Source organism: Nannobrachium achirus, assembly GCF_963921795.1.
Source record: "Nannobrachium achirus genome assembly, chromosome: 11".
NCBI lineage: Eukaryota > Metazoa > Chordata > Actinopteri > Myctophiformes > Myctophidae > Nannobrachium > Nannobrachium achirus.
This window is the reverse complement of record NC_137820.1, coordinates 60,137,488-60,158,582: the sequence shown is the minus strand read 5'-3', so window position 1 is coordinate 60,158,582 and position 21,095 is coordinate 60,137,488. Positions and strand designations below refer to the sequence as shown.

Sequence of the window (21,095 nt, the reverse complement as noted above, 5' to 3'; positions counted from 1 at the left end):
GATATTACACTGATTGTACATCTGTTCTTGAGGTAATTGTTCATCCCCCAATATCAAGAAAGCTAATTTGACCGTTGGGCGACACAAATAAGTCGGTGTGTCCCAAAACGTAGTTACTGCACTCTGCCTTTGTAAATAAGCAACGGAACACTTGTTATGTTTGCAAATCAGAGATTTGGGGGGATTTATTTGTCACTCACAAAAGTGATCCAAACAGATGTATGAAATACTTCGGGGTGGTGTTTCATTGGTACCGAAAGCAACGTATCATGAGTGATTGGTGTTCACTGTTCATGGCAATAGGCGAGATTTCTCCACTGCATCGCAGTGTTTCTCTCATAACATTACCCACGTGTGGCATCGGTTCAGTCAGCGACAATAAGGCTTGGACGTGCTCAGTGCGGTCAAAAACAAATGGAGGTGAAAGCCATTCAGGTCCTGGTGTCAAACGGTGAGAGAACCAGGAGCCTGTTTCTGTTGTGTGTGTGTAACAGAAATCTGTTATATGGCAGCATGGCAGCAACGATAAAAAGACGCTTTTCAAGCGCGGAGGGGGGGGGGGGTATTTTTTTTTTTTTGCTTTAACCCCTGTATCCATACAGATGCTAATTCAAAACTTCGGGGCAGTGTTTCATTTGGGACCGACGCAGCGTAGCCTATCATGATTGGTGCTCATGGCTGTACTAGGCGGAGGTTTCTCCACTACGTGGGCAGTGTTTCTCTCATAACATTACCCACGTGTGGTGGTTCAGTCAGCGACAATATGGAGCGGTTGGTTTAGTTGTGAATGAAGATTCGTCTCGGACATGCTTAGCACAGTCAAAAACAAATGGAGGTGGCCAGACTCTATACTAATGCAGCTAACTAACTGCAGTACTGTATAGCATCCCCACTTTGTTTTAACATGGGTGGATTGTTTAGCTGTGGTTGGCTGGATGAAACGTTTGACACAGGAAAGCCATTTAGGTCCCTGTTTCTGTTGGGTGTGCAACAGAAAGCTATGTTATGGCATCAACGGTAAAAAGACGCTTTTCAAACGGCGCGGGGGGGGGGGTTGGAAAATAAATTTCCGTCTTGGGATTTTTTTTTGCTTTAACCCCTGCGCACGTCTCCAGTCCTTCAGAAATGTTCTCCTTACTCATGCAGGTACAAACAGTTACACAGTATGAATAGACAGGTGTCACAGGTCTCCCTTAAACATTTTTTTTTACTCGGTGGTGCGCCCGCTGGCCTAGTGGTCCAGGCGCACACCACATATAGGCTAGAATGCCTGACAGTGTGTCGCGGGTTCGAGTCCCTTTCCTGATGACCTTTGCTGTGTGTCACACCCCATCTCTCTCCATTTCCTGTAAATAAAGGCATAAAAGCCCCAAAACAAAACAATAAAAAAATCTAAAAAACACTTTTGAAAAACATTTTAAAATGGTGAAAATATACGATATACATCGACACGTCGTGACCTTGTAGATCGGCTATTTGAACTTGAAAATATATACATTTTTTAAATGCCAAAAAGGTTTAGGCTTAGGATAAGGGGTAAGGCAGCGTGCAAGATTAGGCCCCTGGTCCCTTCCTTCAGTAAAAGTAGTACTAGATTAGGCTCTCACTATACTGTTTGACTGTTAGAACAAGTAATGAGGCTCTAATTTATCCATAGTCTGAGAAACAGGCTGTAGTGTATATACAGTATGAAATAATGAGGTTCTTACTATACAGATTGAACTAAACTCCTCTAAAAGGAAACTCAACTTCGGTCAAAAATACCAATTGGTATTATATTTTGTATCTTTATCATTGATAAAGATGCAGATTCTACAAAGATGCAGGAACCATGCTATCCATGCCAGTCACACACCTGCCAGCAAGTGTGTGCAGGTCACTCAAAAAGAGAGCGATTACCAACAGAAACATTGGAGGATTTGGGGAGATTTTAGGGGCGCTACCCCTTACGAGTTACACCTTTGTTGTAAAAATGACTAATCAATGATAACGATATACAATAATGTACAATACCAATTGGTATTATTGAAGGAGAGAAATAATCGACCGAAGTTACGTTTCCTAACTTTTTTAAGAGTTTATATTGAAATGGGTTATGAATATGAAGCAACAAGGGGCTCACTAAACCGTGAACAAAACCGAAATATATATATATGTATGATATGAATATGAGGTAACAAGGGGTCACTAAACCGTGAACAAAACTGATATATATGTATGAAGTGCGTCAGGAGCAAAGCGCTAGAGAAACTACCGTTATCTGTCCACTATGCCGTTTGAACATCCAATTTCCTTCACTCTTCTATCAATGGCTGCATTCCAACGGGTGCAAAGCAGCATGCAGATCTCTACCTATAAAAATGGCTTGAGGTGAGGACACGCCGCGAAACCCTAGAATAGAGACAGCAGGTGATGTTTTGATGGTCGGACATCATCGCTACACAACGCGCTCGCCGTTGGTAACGAGAGTGGTTAAAACACGTCTTTTAATTATGTTTTCTTGCTTGTTCGCGTCGCTTTATGTCAAGAGTGTCAACAGAAGTTAAAGCTATACTGTGTAAGTTGCTCAACTAGTGGTCAAACCGCGGTCGCGTCCGCGTCTTTCGGCCGTTTTTCGCTGCGGACCGGGCCTCTCGCCACCGCGTCTCCACCTTGCCGAGATCTATCTTTAGAGGGGTCCCTGGTTCCTGTGCGTTCAGGCATTCCGGAGAAACACACTCCTTCACCCGAGTATGTAGTTGTTATGTTGAGGCAAGCTACTTCCTGAGAAGTCAGCAAGATGCGCCTGTGATTGGCCGGTAGTGTACCATGTGTTTATGATCGGCAATATGATTGGCCAACGTATACACATGATGCAGATGACATCATTTTGCCGCGAAATTCTCCCCCCCTCACGGCTCATAGAAAACATATAAAGAGAAGGCTTTAGAAGCTGAAATTAACGGAGTGGAGGTTTTAAAACTTTAGCGATTTAACAGTTAGGACAATTTTAAGATTTGTTTTATAAAAAAAGTTACATGGTATAACTTTAAGTTTGGTTTGAATAACACATTTTCTATTTCAATTCCTCTGTGTCCACTTCACTGAAATGCTCTCGCAGACTCACTAGCATAGTCTGATTCCCAGCACAATCTTCTCTTCAGTCACATAAATATACAGGATGCAAAGATAATATCCAAAGATTTGTTTTTTGTGGGGGTAAGTCCACTACAAAGCCACTCAGGTTATTTTTTCACACGTACATAGATTCAACAAAGTATTTTCATTAGTTTTGTTGTCCAATCAGAGAGTTGCTATGGGAGAATTGCCTTCCCTTAGGAGAGTTCTCTGCTCCACAGTTTCAACATGACTTTCGGGGGTATTGTTATACAGTGATACTTTTTGGAGCTGTGTGAAACACAGGCTCCCTATACGTGGCTGTGTGGGTCTGTGTGTGTGTGTGTCTGTGTGTGTGTGTGTGTATGTAGCCTGACTTCGGCGCGTAACTAGTGCCGCACCATTTACGCCACTCGCGCAATATATACATCAAAATGTGCGGCTCGGCCGGGAATGGTGTTCTACTACCTTTCGTTCCGATCCGCCTTACCATGCCGACGTAATCGGCAAAAAACGACGCTTAATTGTCCCCATTGACTTATAATGGGACAATGCAAGAAATCACTTTCAAGTATTTTTCTCTCGTAAACCATAGGAGCTACAGTTTCAAACATCGGAGAGGAGATTCATAATGATTTTAAGAATGAATCGAAAAATAATTACATCACTCGGCCTCATGGTGGCGCTATAACGGCCCACTTTACGTTTTGCCCCGTAACTCTTGAACCGTGGATCGGAAAATTAAAATTCTTTTTTCCCTCGATTCCTTGGGTCAAGACGACGAGACCATATAGGCCACGCCCATTTGCGCCAGGATAGATTTTCCGCCATCTTGAATTTTCTCCAAAACACACTTTTTGCTCCTTTTCCTACATATTTTCTTCAAATGTCACAAAAATTGGTACACATGATCTACACACACACACACACACACACACACATACACACACACACACACAGCTCCACTTCACACGGGTGTGATTTTTAACTCTCAAATACCTGGAACGCGCCCGAGTCGCGTTAGATTTTAACCACTTTAACCATTATTGTATGCTTTAACCTTCGAAAAATAGCAGATATACAAGCTCACAGCGCGGCACCGAGTGCCGCGCTGCGAGCTTGTAGATCTGCTATTTTTGAAACATCGTGAAAATGTGTGCAAGTCTATGAATATCTTTGACCCGATCTTTGACCCGACTACTAAATCCTTCCTCCAAAATCAGTGGTTCTCAAACTTTTTCATGTCAAGGACCCCCAAAATTACAGGTATTTAGCCACGGACCCCCATCTCAAAATATGTTGTTCCAGGGACCCCCCCAGAAGCAAATATTTGAGTTACAAATGTTCGCTTTTAAATAGATATATTCAAAGACTTGCAAAGAAAAATCACGATTTTTCAAAAATAGCAGATCTACAAGCTCGCAGCGCGGCACTCGGTGCCGCGCTGCGAGCTTGTATATCTGCTATTTTTCAATGGTTAAAGTAGTCAATAATCCTAGGCCTAAATGGGTTAATAAAAGTGGTTTGAGCTGTCCTACTGCAGTGAGCCTTGAGGTAAAGCCTGCTTTTGTTGCAGCAGGGAACGGGCTCGTTGTGCACTGCAGCAACATCGGTCGATCCAGCTAACGACAAGTGGTTTGATAGGTAGCCGTCGGAAAGCATGGGATTCAAATTCTCATCTTCATAATCCGTTAATTTAAAATTATTTTAGGGGACTGCCTGCCAGCAGACAAAATAATGTTGCATTGCACCACACACACTGTTGAATATCTGCCATCGTGTCTCCGCGTTGCCCTGCCCTTCATCAGTATCAGAGGCCATCTTTAGCAACACCTTTTCTCCCCCATCTCATCTTTATTGGATCTCCATTATGACTCTTCCCCTCCGTGTTCAACGGTGCTAAACTGCTGACCCCATCACCCTGTTCCGTCTGTAGCCCCCACTAGATGGCTGTTTGGGGAGCATGCATGGCACTCTGAATAGCAGTATAATGTCCTCCCTCCTCTCTTCTCGCTGTTGCTGTACTTCATCTGTTCCCTCTCAGCTCGTTGTGCCTTTTTCCCCCCACCTCTAAATGTGATAATCTGGATCTCAGAGTTCCCTTGTCTTATCACTCGTTATGGCAGTGTCCTGAATCCCCCACCCCACCCTCCCCATGCACACCACCACCACAGCCTATAAACCATTTCAAGTTCCTTAACGAAGTGGCCCAAGGCTCACATCAGCTGTCAATCTGCTGTTCTGAGTTTAAACTGTAGGCTGCCCACTGCTGCTGCTAATACGGTCCCTCTGCTACCTCCCTGCACCATCTGGAGAGGAGCCATGGACATGGGTAGAAGGGTGTGGTTGAATGTTCATAGTAAATGTCCCTGCTTTGATGTAACTTATTATGGGCCTTCCTCGCTGGTGGAGGACCAACCTACCTGAAACGGCATAGTCTAGTAGGAAAGGGGGGTCCACGCGCATAGGTTGGATTTTTTTTCTTAATCCTTAACACAACGGAAGCCAAGGTTTCTAACATTTCTACCTGTTGCTGGTGCCGCCGTTCACTTACGCTTTATTTTGAAGAGCCTCGGAAGCTTCGTGCGTGTGCACGTGAGTGTCCGCTGACGATTGAGGAAGATAATCCATTTGTTTACAAACGCTCGCGAAACTAAAATCCAAACCGGGGCCGACCATCGCGGTAAAGTGTCGCCGTGAAAACAATCAGATCTCTGCTTCCCTGGCGTTCTTTGCACCTTATTCAGAGATAAAGCCCTTTTTATGTTTCAGCATAGAATGGAAGTGTATGCAGCCTAGACGGTCCATTTTGTTTCTGTGCGAGCCACGTTATGACGTATGGACCAGGGTCTTTCACAGGGAACACAACATGCGCGCAGCTGCACGCTGCACAGTTAACCCCTTGTCTCGTTTCTCAACGAGACAACTTAGTTTTGGCACAGCGACCTCCAGTGGCCGTATCTCGTTACTGAAAGAGTTTGGGCCCCCAAGTTGTTAAAGGGTATATTTTAAGATTCTGAAAAATCCACCCTATGCGCGACTTGCGCGTGGACCCCCCTTTCCTGAAGGATTGTGGTGCATCTTGGGAATGGGCTTATTGTGTCTTAAGACATATTTAGCCACTTGCATCCATGCCCTCAACCACTGAAATCAAAGTCATTAAAATCGCTAAAACGATAGAAAGAAGTAAATGAAAACATTTTAACACTCATTTTCTTTTCTTTGTCCTTTAGTTGTCCTTTAATTATCTAAGTTGTTGAGTTGATACTTTAGTGGGGTGTTTTTCAAAAGACCTGGAAAGAGCTGTAGACAGAAAAGCAAAGGTGAATAATGTGTAGCCAGCTTATCTCCTTCAAGATATAACTTTTAAAAGCCCTGGGTGTATCAATGTCTCTTCCCTGGCTTGGTGGACAAGGGCATTAAATGTCTCTTCAAAGAGCATGTTGGCAGTGTTACAGGGATGTGATAGCCCTCTAGTGTGTGTGTTCTGTGGAATATGGCCCTATGCCAACGGGATGGGGAGTGGAGGTGGCTCCAGTGATATTGGATGGGGAATAGGTAAATTGTACGGAGAGAGGCAAATGGCCATTTAAATTCAAAAGAGAGAGAGAGACACACACACACACACACACACACACACACACACACACACACACACACACACACACACACACACACACACACACATACTCTGGGAGGAAGGGAGGGAGTAAAATTGAAATAAATGTGGCACCAAAACTACCTAACACACCAGATGTCTAGCTTAAAAATATAGTAATGAGGTTCATATCGGCGGGGGAATGTGGGGGAAAGGGGAACAGGACACATTTATGACAAAGGCAGTGGGGGAGGGATTCCAACTTGAGCACCCCACAAAGTGCAACTGCAGTGTTAATTGTAATTTCTGTGAAGACAATTTTCTCTGGCGTGCCGCGCGACTTGTTAAAACAATGGGTTTTCCACAGTACCAGATTAAATTGTTCAGGAGGCCACTTGTAACATGTTTCCCCTCCTCCTCTCTGTCTAGGTTGTTCCTTTGGTGCAGTGGGTCTCAACCTTTTCAGGCCGCCACCCCCAAAAATTATATTTTAACTTGGGGACCCCCCCACCCTGACGAGCTCTAAGAGTTGAGACATTACATTTTGTATAATCCAGTTCTATCGTGAAAATAGGCGATCTACATGCTTAAAACGCCTCTCAGCGCGAGTCGTTGTGCGCATGTAGATCAGCTATTTTCACAATTTATGTCTCTAATATTTGACAGTTTTTAAGTTAATCATACGGGGACCCCCCAAAGTCCCAGCCCACAGGTTGTAAACCACTGCCTTAGTGCACCGATCTCTAACAAAGTATAGCTTTCATTCCCTCTTCATCAAACCTAAAACCTTGAAGATGACTATGTCTATCTTTTTTGCCCTTCTTCTCTGTCTAGCTACTTGGACGATGCCGTGATGAACCTAGACCACAGTGACCCTCTGACCAGAGACCATATGGCGGCTGTGTTATCCCAGGTCAGACCCAAACTCTTTGCCTTCCTGCAGCAGGACCATCCCAGTCCACTCATCAAGAGGGCCCGTCGCCTAGTGATGATGTTGCAAGGCCTGGTCAACCACTAGACATTCAGTTTGCCATCGGGGGAGGGGGAAGGGGGCTGACCTATAAGATCCTGCTTTTAGTTTAATCATTTCTTTACTGACCGTTACAATTGGGAGAAAAGGGATTCATGGTAGAGCGCTGAGGAGATCAAGCAGTGTCCTGCTTGTTGAGCCAGGAAAGGATGGTTGGATGTAGAAGTTGCTGCTGCTGCTGCCTCAGAGGGGTCAAAAACATGTTTGAACCTGGACTGAATGCGAATATGAGGCGGGACTGAGGTTAGCTGTTGGAGAGGTTTTGACGAGTATTCTGAGTTCCATAAGCCCTCTCATCCCAGGCCTCCCTGGCTGTCTGTGCACCAGTGAACAGTGCTTCAGTTAGAAGATTGAAACTTTTTTTATTTTTTGGACAAAACTGCAAGGAAAGACGGGATTGTTCTGGATGGGATTGTTCCTAGGAGGCCTTCCTCCTGGTGACCGCAAGACTGAGTCTTGTTCATGCTTCCAGACCTTGGTTAATCCATACATTGTTCACCTTGAGAAATGTCTATCTTTTGACTTCACTTTTGATCCCTTTTCTACCCCATCATATGAAGACGCAAGCTGTGTGAGAAGAGACTTAACCGTTGGACTGAAAACTCTTGGGCATTCTGTATCTGCCAGCCAGTTACAGACAATACCTGACACTGACACCTGACATAATACCTTGGAAATCAGACGATTTCCACAAGACATTTAAAGCACATTCAGCCAGGCTGGTTGTTGTGACCAGACTGTCTCTTTGTGATCCGTCATATTCCTATAACCCATTATTTGTCATAGAAATGAGTGATTGTGTATTGGAATCATGGTAGTGATACATGGGCCATTCTTGAGGCAATCAAGTTCGGTAATAAGTGAGGGAATAAAAGGTTGCCTTCAGCAGTGATGCAAATTGACCTAGAGTTTAATTTATACTCCATTGCACTATGGCGAAATTGCTGAAAATAACTCTTATTTTCATCATACTATGGAATATACTTTAGGCTATAATCAATGCAGCTAGCTACATGTGCTTCAGGGGGTGAGAATACAGTAAAGGAATATTGGATCACTGATAAAACTAAACATGTACTTTGCCTCAGAATGTCTTTGTATCGTGGCCTGGCCTGGAGATCGTCTTCACATCTTGTTCGCTAGAAGCATTAAGGATTCGGTTTGAATTAGCATTTCTTAAAAGCTGACTTAGGTTCACTATCATTGCACACTGTACTTGACATACTTTATAGTAACAATGAAACTACATCTTCCTGGCAGTCACGACTCCACCGTGCTAATAATAGTACATATTAGCAGGGATATGTCCAGTTGACTTGTATGTAGAATTTGCAGATGTATCACCTCTCCAGTTGGCCTCTTTTCCAGAAAGATTTGAAAGGTGCGTTTCTGAGACTGATATAAACATGAGAAACGGCAGAGGAAATTATATTGAAATGTGTCTGGATTCTGGAAAGCATACTGTGTGCTTTTTATTTTATTTTTTTCAAAATGCGAGTTATTGAATCCAATAGCCAAAAAGGCTGCCGTCCATTTGTAAACCTCAATGCGGTTAACTGTTAAGACCATCCTCGCCATTCACTCCCATGTTCCTTCTAGGATAACTGATTTTTCTTCTTTACACTGGCCACTTTTTTTTCTATACCCTCAATATTTGTAAGAGATGTTTACTTGCTTAAACCCCTAATGGTTATCCATTAGATAATGCTTCTAAAAAAATATTGTCAACGTTTTCTAAAAGGGCAACTCTAAAATCATCCTTTGTAAACTTAATGTACAGTTACTTCTCTGTAGCTCTAGGGGGCAGCACTTATTTGAATTGTAAACATTTCTGTTGCATCAGTTTTGAATACAAACAGCATTCCTGGCATTGGACTTTTAGTCTAGTTCAAACTACAACAAAACATTCAAGAACATGACTTTTAGGTTGTACATTTTGCATTGGTTCATCTTTGAAGTTTGTTTTTAATTGTATGATAATTTGTATATCTCAATTTTGAATGTCATTGTTAACTGCAGGTTGTCCGATTTTTTTGTTTTGATTTTTTTTTTCTTTCAGATTGTATAATGCTCAGTGGTTGTGTTCATTTGGTTGTCATGTTTAGAATCCGTTACACTGAATTTGTATGGTAAGTGCCTTATTGTACTTTTCTCATTTGATCTAATTTGAACCTGTAGACACAAATATAAGACACTAAGTCTTTCTTTTTTTTATGTTCACAAGGGTTAATAGTTAAAACAATTTGGGTACGTAAATAGCAGTTAAAGTGACTACTACAGGATAGTGTTAAGTAAGCCTCAAATGGCACAGCAGAGGAGAGCGTGTATGTTTTAGGTTTGCAAACATTTAATTCGTGAGCACTGATTGGAGCAAATTCCCACTCGTCAATTATTTACAAAAGGAACCTTGGGGGTGAGAGAGATTGAGTAACTTTTATTCTTCCGTTTCAGTCGTTGGCCTCAGAAAGAATATAACGTTGGTTGGTTGAAGGATTCTGTTGTCCACACTTTATATCCGTTCCTGGGATTTGTGATGAAAAACAATGTTAATGTCAACCGGGCCCAGACCAACACTTAAAACATTATTAGATTTACATTGCCTTTACAATTCCTTTTTGTTAACTTTTTTCCCCCTCTCTCCTCAGTGAGTTGACCCATTGGTTTTTTGAGTTTATCTATAGCAGCACTATAAACACATTTATCAAACACTGGGCAAGCCTGCATGTAGATAAATGAGTCATGTAGTCCAAATGTGGCACACATCTTGACATTTTTCTATCAAGGCTTCACTTTTGGAAGGACAAAGCAAGCAAATAAGTGACCTTGGTCAAGTAGCCCACGTTTTATTGTACCTTTGTCTTTTTTCTTTCTTCTTTTCCTTCAGCAGTTTGGCTCCACCAGAGTTTTCTCTAGAATGTCAGGAAGCCTGCACATAAATGCAACAGAATATAGCTTTCCCCCCTCTTTCCTAGTTTGTTGATAAGTAAGGTTTAATTTCATTTGTCTGTGGCATATTTCATATTGTATTCATTTCCCTGTGCTTGGATGATTATGTTGTATATTTTACAATGTTTCTTTTACCCTAAGCATTTTTTGAATAAAAAAATAAGTCTTGTTAATAAATGTATGGTATTGTTTTATTTTAATCTCCATCTAATACACTAACATTGTATTCCTCTAAAACAGGGGTCTTCAACAGGGGGTCCGTATATATCTTTCCTGATAAAAAACTTTTTTTCCCCTCCTTTTATATATTAACCACTTGAACCCGGACGTCCATATTCGGAGAACTTTAGCCAAAAATGGCAGATCTACAAGCTCACAACGCCTCGTGCTGCGAGGCGTGAGCTTAGTTGTAGATCACCAATTTTTGCCAAAGACCTTTGGTGTTGAGGGGAAAAAGAGCAGACTTAGTACAGAGTGAAAGGTCAAGTTTTATAAGTATTGACAGTTCAAGTGGTTAAATATATGAAAACACAAATTGACATGAATCCAAAATAAACTGATGGTTGTGCTGTCAAATGATGAAACTAAATGGATGATAAGGTAGTGGGGGTCCCGCTTCATCTCTCTCAACTAAGGGGTCCTTGGCTTGAAAACGTTGAAGACCCCTGCTCTAAAAAAAAAAAGCCTTCTTGGTGGATATCATAGATAGATTGTAAGAGGTGAACTGGTGAAGATTCATACTAACTGTTGGGTTTAGCTACAGTACAGCTGCACTCCTCTCCAGCTAATTGGGGAAGCTACAGAGGATCGAAGACCGTCCTACTCAGCACAAACGTGCCCTCCCCTTAAAGCAGAGCGCACTGTCTCTGTATCTTTTCACACTGACTGGAGTAGTATGTTCTTCTCATTTCACTCACACCAGCTTCCTCCTCCCCAACTTGCACCGGAGCAGCCACGTTAAGGAAAGCGGGGAAACAAATAGAAACATTAATTACGCAAATACGACGGGAAAAGTGAGTTGCAGACAGACGGGGAAAACTTGGCATTTCGGTCGAAGCCTGTACGCTGTTGTTGGAAGAACTCGGGTCAGAAGAATGGCATCATTGGTGAACTCTGCTTGCCTCATCCTCTTGCCTGTTGCTCTCTATCTGGGTGAGTACAGAACATAATGCACGGTGTCGTGTCATTTCTGAACTCTTTGCCTTGATATGATGAATTGCGAATATGAAATAATGGATTTTCTATTGGCACTAGAAGTTAAGCTGTAGCGGAACGACACACTGGCTTCAAGTTATAGTTGATATATTATTTAATAGGATACCCTTTATTGTGTCAATCTGAAAGCTCTACTACTCTGGCTACTGTATCACAAGTTGCGAGGCTACGTTCAGTCACACCTTTGATATGTGTAGCATCGCGCCTTGACGCAACCATGCCCAGGTGGAGACGGGGAGCAGCAGTATAACAATTATACATTCAATGTACAGTTATTATAACCGCTATATGGCAAAGGCGGTGGCTTCTCGTGTATAGCAGCAGCCGCTGCCACCGTTTTCATTGACTTGAGTTTTGGTACCGGTCCTCCTCGTGCTGTAGTAGAGGCAACACACTTAAACACACTCATGCAATAGGATAGGCTGTCCAACTGGCGATGTGTGCGCATCGGAGAATTCCACCCTGCATCTGCAGTCAGCGGTGCTTGCCTATCCCTATTATCTATCCTCCGTTTTTCACACGAGTAGCGACGTATATAATCTTAAGAGCTTTTGTTTTACGCAAACGTTCTGTTTCTGTTGTAATGTTATGCACGTGGCTTATTAAACTGCATTTAACCCGAGGGGGAGAAGCGCACGGTGCACCACCGCTGACCGCGCATCCCCCCCTCCTCCCCATCTAGCTACTACTATGACACTATTGCATTGCATCACATACCACCACCACGAGTCCACGTTGAAGTGGATGGTTATAAATTCACCACCTCACACACACTGAGGTGATGTCACAGCCTCGGGGGGGCCCCCGGGGATGCGCGCGGGGAAAAAAAACATGCCGACGTAAATAAATCATGAATGAATCGCACCTGTCCCCTTCAGCAGTACAGGCACAGCCCCAGGGGATGGGAGTCCACTGACAGAACCGAGGGGAACTCTCTCTCAACTGCTGCTTTGGCTTCACACTAAAACTAGAAAGAGGCATTTCTGGGAAAATGCAAGTGTTCTATTCGTCTGTCATTCAATGTTATATGAGATACTTTAATGGTTTCCTGTGGAAATAAGCTTAGTCTTTTCATGGATCTCCTTTTAGTAGACCTTGTACCAGTGAACTGTACCGTCATGAAACTGTACCTTTTCCTATGCAAACTTCTAATAAAGTCTTCAATCAATCAATGGTTTCCGCTTGAGTCACACTTGCAAATGAATTCCGCCCTTGTCCCTTTTATGCCCATATATGGAGATCCCTGGTGTCATCAATATTAAGCCCATATCTTGGAATGCCCATATATAGGGTGTGCAATTGTATTTTGGGTTAAACACAGCCTTACACAGGTGTTCTGATTGGGGTAGTAGTAGTTCTATGCCAATCAAACAATTGAAACACCTGTGTTTGACCCAAAATATGGCCGCTCTAGGACTACAATTCCGTCACCGGCACACCCTATATGTCAGTCATATCCATATTTGGGAAAAGTTAATCTTTTTCATTTTCTGATTCATGTCAATGGAGAAAATTAGTTCACAAATAAATTAAAATAAATTAAACTATATATAACGTATATCTTAGCAAAATGCAAGCAGACGAGCCGCGATGATGCGGTCTATTTGACATCATGGCCCAAGAGCGTGCGACCAAAACTGTGGGAGGAGTAGTGTGGAAAAAAGTTTATCCGGAAAGATGGAAGAAAGTCTGACAAGTAGGCTACTGTAGTCTGCTTGGGCAACCAGACCAGTTATGAATCATTAGTGCATCATTAGTAATGATGCATCTGTGAGACACTGATGTGGCTGTTGCAGGAGTATTCTTGAAAATAATATGTCTGTGACTCTTCTGTCTGTCTTTCTCAGTCTCTCTCTGACACTTGACTTGTTGTCTTGCCAAACTATTTGTCCAGGAGAAGGTGCGAAGGAAAATTGCCAGGCACATGCAATCAATGGCCTCCTATATCTCTCCATCGGTGTTGCAGTTCAGTTTTACTGTCTGGTGCACTGCATTAGTTCATTTGCTCAGCCCATGAAAGTTGCTGTAGATCAGAGCAAAGTTTAATTATGAAGTCGATATAAGGGGCTTTATTCATTGGCCTGACTGACTGAGAAAGCCATAAATGCAAAGAACGGGTTTAGTGAGTTTCCCCATGAGTGAAAGCCTCGCTGAATCACCAACCATCCTGTGGACAGTGTTGTGGCTGTGGTTTGCTGCTGAAGCAAAGCCATTATATTTGGCTTTTAATTGTCTAACTCCTCTCTCTCTCTCTCTCTCTCTCTCTCTCTCTCTCTCTCTCTCTCTCTCTCTCTCTCTCTCTCTCTCACACACACACTAGCATAAGCATATGTGGAAGACAATTCCTCGTTAAAAATAGGTTTAAAAGTCACATGGAAAATTGCCTCTGCCACCACCCTTCTCTTTCTGTCTCTCTCCCCCTTTCTGCTCCCATACCCTTCCACCTCTGTTCGCTTGCAGCTCTTCATTACTGTTACCTCACAGATCATGCAGTATCTGTGCACGCGCACGCACACGCGCACACACACACACACACACACACACACACACACACACACACACACACACACACACACACACACACACACACACACACACATTTTCCCTCTAAGCCCCCATTTAAAAGTCATCTCATCAAGAGCCTGGTTCTAGCAAGACCACACCCTCATCCGAGGGTATTTATTACTCAGAATAAAAATGAATGTTGACCTGTTCTCTAAAGTGAAATTAACACTCTGGACATTGCAATGTTGCTGTTATTTCCTGGTCCTTACACATTATAATGTGTTATAGTATTAGCAGTACAGGTATCTATTCTGTGCATTCCCATTTTTCATTCTTAGTCCTTTTTTTGTCCTCCATCCCTCTGTTCTGTTTCTTTCAATGTACATCCTGTCGATGCAGTAAGTGATTCCTTTACTAAAGTAAGTGTTAAATATCTCTATTCTCAGTAATCATTGCTAGAGTGTTTGTTCAGTAACGGGTCTCCCCATCTAGCCAGCTCTTCAGTAACAGACTAGAAACATTGCTCTTCCGAGCACAGGTCTCCGCCAGGTCAGGCATCGTGGTGGCGCTATAATAGGCCAATGTGAAAAGGGTGGCATGTCTTATTCGCCATTCTTAGGCCTTTCACGGCAATCGGGACGCTGCATGCATGATTTGAGTCACTGTGTTCCAAAAACATTGTTTAGCAAAAATCTACCTGCTGGTGGCGCTATAAAAGGGCCAATGTGAAACGCGTGGCATTTGTTCCTTGACCTAGTGGACAATGGCAAGCTGCTTTCATGATTTGAGGTATTTTGTTCAAAAACCGAGCAATCCTGCAAACTTTGGAAGCCAATATCGATAACTTCACAATCAAAGTGGGTGACAAGGTCATAACACGAAAAAACGAAATCTCTTACTTAGGATGTATCCTTGAAGCTAATCGTTCCAGTGAAAAGATGACTTCTAAAGTAATAAATAAAATCAACCAACAAACTAATTTCCTACAGAGGATCGCCCCAATGGTCAATTTCAACACACTGAAGACCATAGCTGGTGCAATAATCCAGCCCCTCTTTGACTACGGAGTCCACGTATGGTATCGTGACGCCCCACAAGCCCTGAAAACTAAACTCCAAACAGCCCAAAATAAACTAATTAGGGTCCTGCTTAACCCTCCCTATCAGACTCACCTCACCGCTACTCACCAGTTAAGAGTGGGGTGGCTCAGAGTAGATGACAGAGTACAGCAACTTGCAATTGGCCTGGTGTACACGATACACTACACCACTATGATACCCAAGTACCTGTCAAAATACTTTATAAACATTAAGGATGTCCATAATTACAACACCAGAGGCAGCGCCACAGATCACTTTCAACCCAGAGTCAAAACCAACAAAGGGTCAAACTCTTTTTTTCTGCTATAACACCAAAATGTGGAAAGCCTTACCGAAGGCCATAAAGGAGTGTGGATCACTAGCATCCTTTAAAATTGCCCTGAAAAACCACTTACAGGCAGCAGCCGTTCGCAACTGGTAAAAAAAAAAAACTAACCTACCCCAACCCTACCCTCCCCTGCCCTTTCTTTGTATATACTTACTGTTTGTTTAGACTTACTGTTTTCTTTTTTTTTGTTCTCTCATTTTCTTTTCTTTACATATCTACTGCATAGTACTGTGTTCTATTCGTCTGTCATTCAATGTTATATGAGATACTTTAATGGTTTCCTGTGGAAATAAGCTTAGTCTTTTCATGGATCTCCTTTTAGTAGACCTTGTACCAGTGAACTGTACCGTCATGAAACTTTTCCTATGCAAACTTCTAATAAAGTCTTCAATCAATCAATCAATCAATCAATCAATCAATATTGGCCAATTAGAATCGAATATGAAATATCAGATAGATCGGTCTTGATCACATGACTATAGAGATACTGTGTATGATTCGCATTGTTGGAGAAAATCGGATAATAGCAAAGAATGTGTTTTACATAAGTTGGCCTCCTGGTGCCGCTATAAAAGGCAAATGTGAAAAATGCAGGGCAAAGGTTTTTCCTTTGCCTCTATGGAGTGCGCAAGTTTTCCATTGATCGGTGGAGGTAAAACACAAATTGGCCTGTTATAGCGCCAACATGAGGCTGATTCGAGAAATGTTAATTGGCATTTCTTCCTCTGCCTAGTGGGAACATGCATGCCCAATTTGACCAAGATTTCACACTGTGTTCATGATTTGAGGCATTTTGTTCAAAACGGAGCAATCCTGCAAACTGTAAAAGCCAATTTTAGCCAATTAGGATGGAATATGATCCATGTTGATCACATGACTGTAGAGATACTGTCTGCGGATTCGTATGATTTGTGGACAGAATCTGTAGGAGTAATGTACAGAAATGTGTTTTGCAAACATCAGCCTCATGGTGGCACTAGAACAGGGCCATGTGAGAAATGTGGGGCAGAGGTTCTGAATTGGCATCCAGGGAGTGTGTGAGCACAGTTTGGTCATGACCCACCTGTTTCGAATGATATCAACGCACTTAATGCGAAATTCTCATGTGTTTTCAGACGCTTCAATGCAGAGGTATCCGTAGATACCGGATACTGGGTATCCCGGTATCTCACAGTGGATGGTTGAGAAAAAAACAATGAAACTCTCTCTAGGTCGTCCTCAGACGAGCCCTCCATCGTTGTTTCCAGTCATCTCGGTTCTCCATACATCTGGCCAGCTCATTGGTGTTCTGTGTCCCTACGTCTTCCTTGAGTACGTCCACGTATGTTTTTGTGGGACGTCCTCGCGACCGGTGCCCATGTGTTGGCTCCCACAGTACCAATTTGCTGGCTGGAAGCTCCTGGTGTCTTTGGCAGTGTCCTGCTAGTCTCATTCTTCTGGTGGCAATTTTCTCGCTTACCCTTGGTATTCCCTCATACAGGCTCCTGTTGGTAACATGTGCACTCCTGTTGATGTTGAGTACTGCACGCAACATTCTAGTGTAGCACCCATCTAGAGACTTCTGCAGGGTTGGCTTCAGGGTCCAGCATTCACTGCCATAGAGGAGAACAGACTCCACTGTTGCAAAGAAGAAGCTAAGTTTGATTTGGCGGGAGAGGCTAGAGTTCCATACACTGTTCATGCCGTTCAGGGCCCTCCAAGCGAGTGCCTTCCTTACTTTAAGGTCTTTCTCAGTTGAGTCGACCCATGCGCCCAGGTACTTGAAGTCCTTGACTTCCTTCAACACAGCTCCTTCTGTTGTTGTCAGAGGTGAGTGATCAGGTAGGTTATAGGTGATAACCTCAGTTTTCTTAGCATTTAGCCTGAGACCAACTTTGGCACACTCTATCTCCACCCTGTTCAGGAGTTCTTGTGCTTGTTCCATGCTGTCGGAGAGCAGGCTGATGTCGTCCGCATAGTCCAGGTCTGTCAGAACTACTGCGGGATGCCGCCTTGACCTCCTTGGTGTTAGCGTGAAGCCAAGCTCTTGTTCTCGTCCACCTATGGCTTTCCTGAGCGCATAATCTAGAACTATGATGAAGAGGTAGGGGGCTAGGGTGTCTCTTTGCATTACACCAGCTCGGATGTCAAACACCTCACTGCTGCCATCTGGGGTCACCACTTTGGCCCTTGTTCTTGCGTACATGGTCTCGATAGCCCGGAGAATGTTGGGAGGGACATTGTAGGCCTCAAGGATCTTCACCATCTTGCTTCTGTGGATAGAATCAAAAGCCTTTTTGAAGTCAATGAAGCACAGTACAGCTGCTAGGTTGTCCTTTTTCACCTCCTCTATTAATCTCCTTAATGCCAGGATCTGTGCTACGGTTGTTCTCTCCTCTCGAAAACCATTTTGGTTCTCTCTCAGGTGAGGGTCGATGGCATGCCGTATCCTGTTCAGTATCATTCGGTTGAAGACCTTAGCAGTGATACATGTCAGGCTGATGCCTCTGTAGTTGTCTGGCTTTGAGAGGTCCCCAGCTTTAGGCACCGGGATGATGTTAGACAGAGACCATATTTCAGGTTGCTTGTTGTGCTGTAGAGCATTGTTGCAAAAGTCTAGGATGAGGTTGTCTAGGTCGCAGCGCTGATTGTGAAGGGTCCATCGTCGATGTTCAGGCCCTGGAGGACTGCTGGTATATTTTCCTCCTCTCCCTCAGTGGCTTGATTAGTAGTGAAATGTCGACATCTAGTGGTCAACCTCAGAGGTACACAATAATAAAACCTGAGCTGAATTCCAGCTTCGAACTAGAGGCCATGGATTCTCTGTTCCCCGGTGTAATGCTCCACGCCACAGACCCCGACGGAGCGGCGCGGTATTGGGCGCCGATGACCCCCGTGAGTCGCCACCGAGGCGAGCGCTAGCGAGCCGAGTTGCCGCGACAAGCGGTGGGAACGGCGACCAATCCCACTCAGCCGCGTTACCGTGATATGTGCCGTTATGGACAGAATAGTAAATATTCAGTCCCTCACTATCCACGTCTACCCCACTGCACGTCTACCCCACTATCCACGTCAAAGATAAATGCACAAAAAAGGAGTCACATCCGTTCATTAGCTCAGTCAGTAGAGCACGGATGCAACAAACCCACGGCTTGGGTTCGATTCCCGTGAGGGGAATATAATATTCAAGGCGACAGATATCGGCGCATGCGTACATCAAAGTGCACGGAAACAGGATACCCCGTGGATACTCCGTGGATACCCTGTGGATACTCTCTGCATTCAAACGTCTGAGAAATGGTGAAAAAGTCCGATTGAATGCGAAGAGAGCAGTCGAAGCTGGTGCATGACCGGGCCAGCGGAGATTAGCTGGTAACAAACTAATGGGACGGACACACACACAGACGGACACACAGACACACGGACGGACAGGGGCGAAAACATACTCTCCTGGCGGAGACAAAAATACAAAAAACTGTAAATAAAATATAAAAATCAAACCTCAGTTCGAAGTGGAGCAGTGAAGCTGTACCCTGTGTGTGTGCGTGAGTGTGTCTAGGCTGCACAACAGTGGTCTTCTCAATCTGTTCCTGTTGTTATAGTTTAAAAATCCGCCCGTGCACAGTTGTACTAATGAAAGATAACTCCGGCCACGCACCGTTGTACTAATGAAACATCCATAAGATGAACGCTACTCTCATGACTAATCTCATTGATTGTTGTATTGCTTATTGGGTTGATGTATGTATTGCTTTGCTTGTTGTGGGTCGCTTTGGATTGGGAGCTTTTGCTAAATGCCTAAACTGGAGCCAGGAGGTATGCGGTCAGCCTATAGGCTTGACTCAGGGAAAAGGACGCCCCTGCCTTGCACAGTCCCATGAGAAGTCTGCCATCCATCCATATATGATACTCTCATGACTAATTGGAAATGACATCATTCACCACCAAGATGACACACACACACACACACACACACACACACACACACACACACACACTCACGCATGTGCCTGCACAAAGGAAATTAACATCTTATTGTGTGTTTCTTAAACCGTCCAAGCACTGTACTAATGAAACAGTGTGTCTGCGTCTCGGCTGCTCAACAGCGCCACTTGGTGACCCAGGCCTGTATTGTAGCTATTTGTACTCTACGGGACAGGGGGACAGGGAGACAAACTAGTTTGTAGGGAGGTGCTTCACCGCTCCAAAAAGGAAAAGTGCGAGGAGGATGCAGGAAAAGTCCAAAGGGCTTATACAATAAAAACATTAATAGGAAATGATTAGCCCTATAATTGCTAATTTGCAGGCATTGGAAAGAAACCAAGCCTTACGATTGATATGCACTGCCAACATGGTGTTCTCCCTTGCAACCATCCTCGCCCCTTCAGTCCCTCCATGCCTTCACCACTATTCCTCCTCTTGTCTGAGTTCTCTATTTTCACTTCATGCCTAATTTACACTCCGTCTACTATACTCTGAGCTTGCAGATCTATTCTCTATTCTTTTTGTGCGGCACAGCTTTGTACAACTAGGTATAAATGAGGGATTTACCTGTCCTACTTCCCTTCTAGCCGTTTCTAGCCGCTGCGAGGCGTTGTAAGCTTGTAGATCGGCTATTTTTGGCAAAGAGCTTTGGTGTAGAGGGAAGAGCATATTAAATAAGTACAGAGTGAAAGGTCAAGTTTATTAAGTATTGACGGTTCAAGTGGTTAAATATCTGATAACACAAATTGACATGAATCCAAAATAAACTGATGATTGTGCTGTCAAACAATGAAACTATTTGATAAGGTTGTGGGGGGCCCTGCTACATCTCTCTCTCAACTAAGGGGTCCTTGGCCTGAAATCGTTGAAGACCCCTGCTGTACACTGTAACTGAAAATTGGATATTTTAGGTTGTAATAAAGCTGTGTGCAGTGCACAAGGGTGTTTGTACTCTGCATACATTTGTGTGTACATAAAATAACATGTTTCTGAACTGTATTACATTGTTCACAATGTGTGCAGTAAAGGCTCTTGTGCATGTGTCTAACTGCATCACAATAGTTCGGGTTGCATGTATGTGTAAGTGTGTTTTATGTAGGCCTATAATACATATTTGGGCCATATCTATACTGTGCTGTCCTATATTATGTCTTGCTGTGTGTGTGCGTTCGTGCGTGTGTGTGAGTGTAATTGCATGTGTGAACATACTCTGAATTCCTTCAAAGTGTGTGCCTTGATGTATGTTCACTCATGTACGTAGCATGTGCGAGTGCCGTGTGTGTATGTGCGACTACATCCACTAATACGTTTTTG

At 43.5% G+C, this 21,095-nt stretch overlaps 2 protein-coding genes across 7 annotated transcripts in view; both read left to right on the top strand.

Annotated features, from left to right (window-relative positions):
* The window catches only part of edc4 (enhancer of mRNA decapping 4), a 46,146-nt gene extending 35,382 nt beyond the window's left edge, over positions 1-10,764 (top strand). For all 6 annotated transcript variants that reach the window (XM_080737756.1, XM_080737753.1, XM_080737755.1 and 3 more), the window contains one exon: positions 7,529-10,764. In XM_080737756.1, the coding sequence (XP_080593882.1) occupies positions 7,529-7,712 (184 nt within the window). In that variant the 3' untranslated portion in view covers positions 7,713-10,764. The remainder of the gene's footprint in view (positions 1-7,528) is intronic.
* Positions 10,765-11,764: 1,000 nt separating this feature from the next.
* Positions 11,765-21,095, top strand: part of nrn1la (neuritin 1-like a) — a gene marked incomplete at both ends in the record, with an annotated part of 74,446 nt that continues 65,115 nt past the window's right edge. Inside the window, one exon of the mRNA XM_080737232.1 lies at positions 11,765-11,822. Coding sequence (XP_080593358.1) covers positions 11,765-11,822 — 58 coding nt within the window. The remainder of the gene's footprint in view (positions 11,823-21,095) is intronic.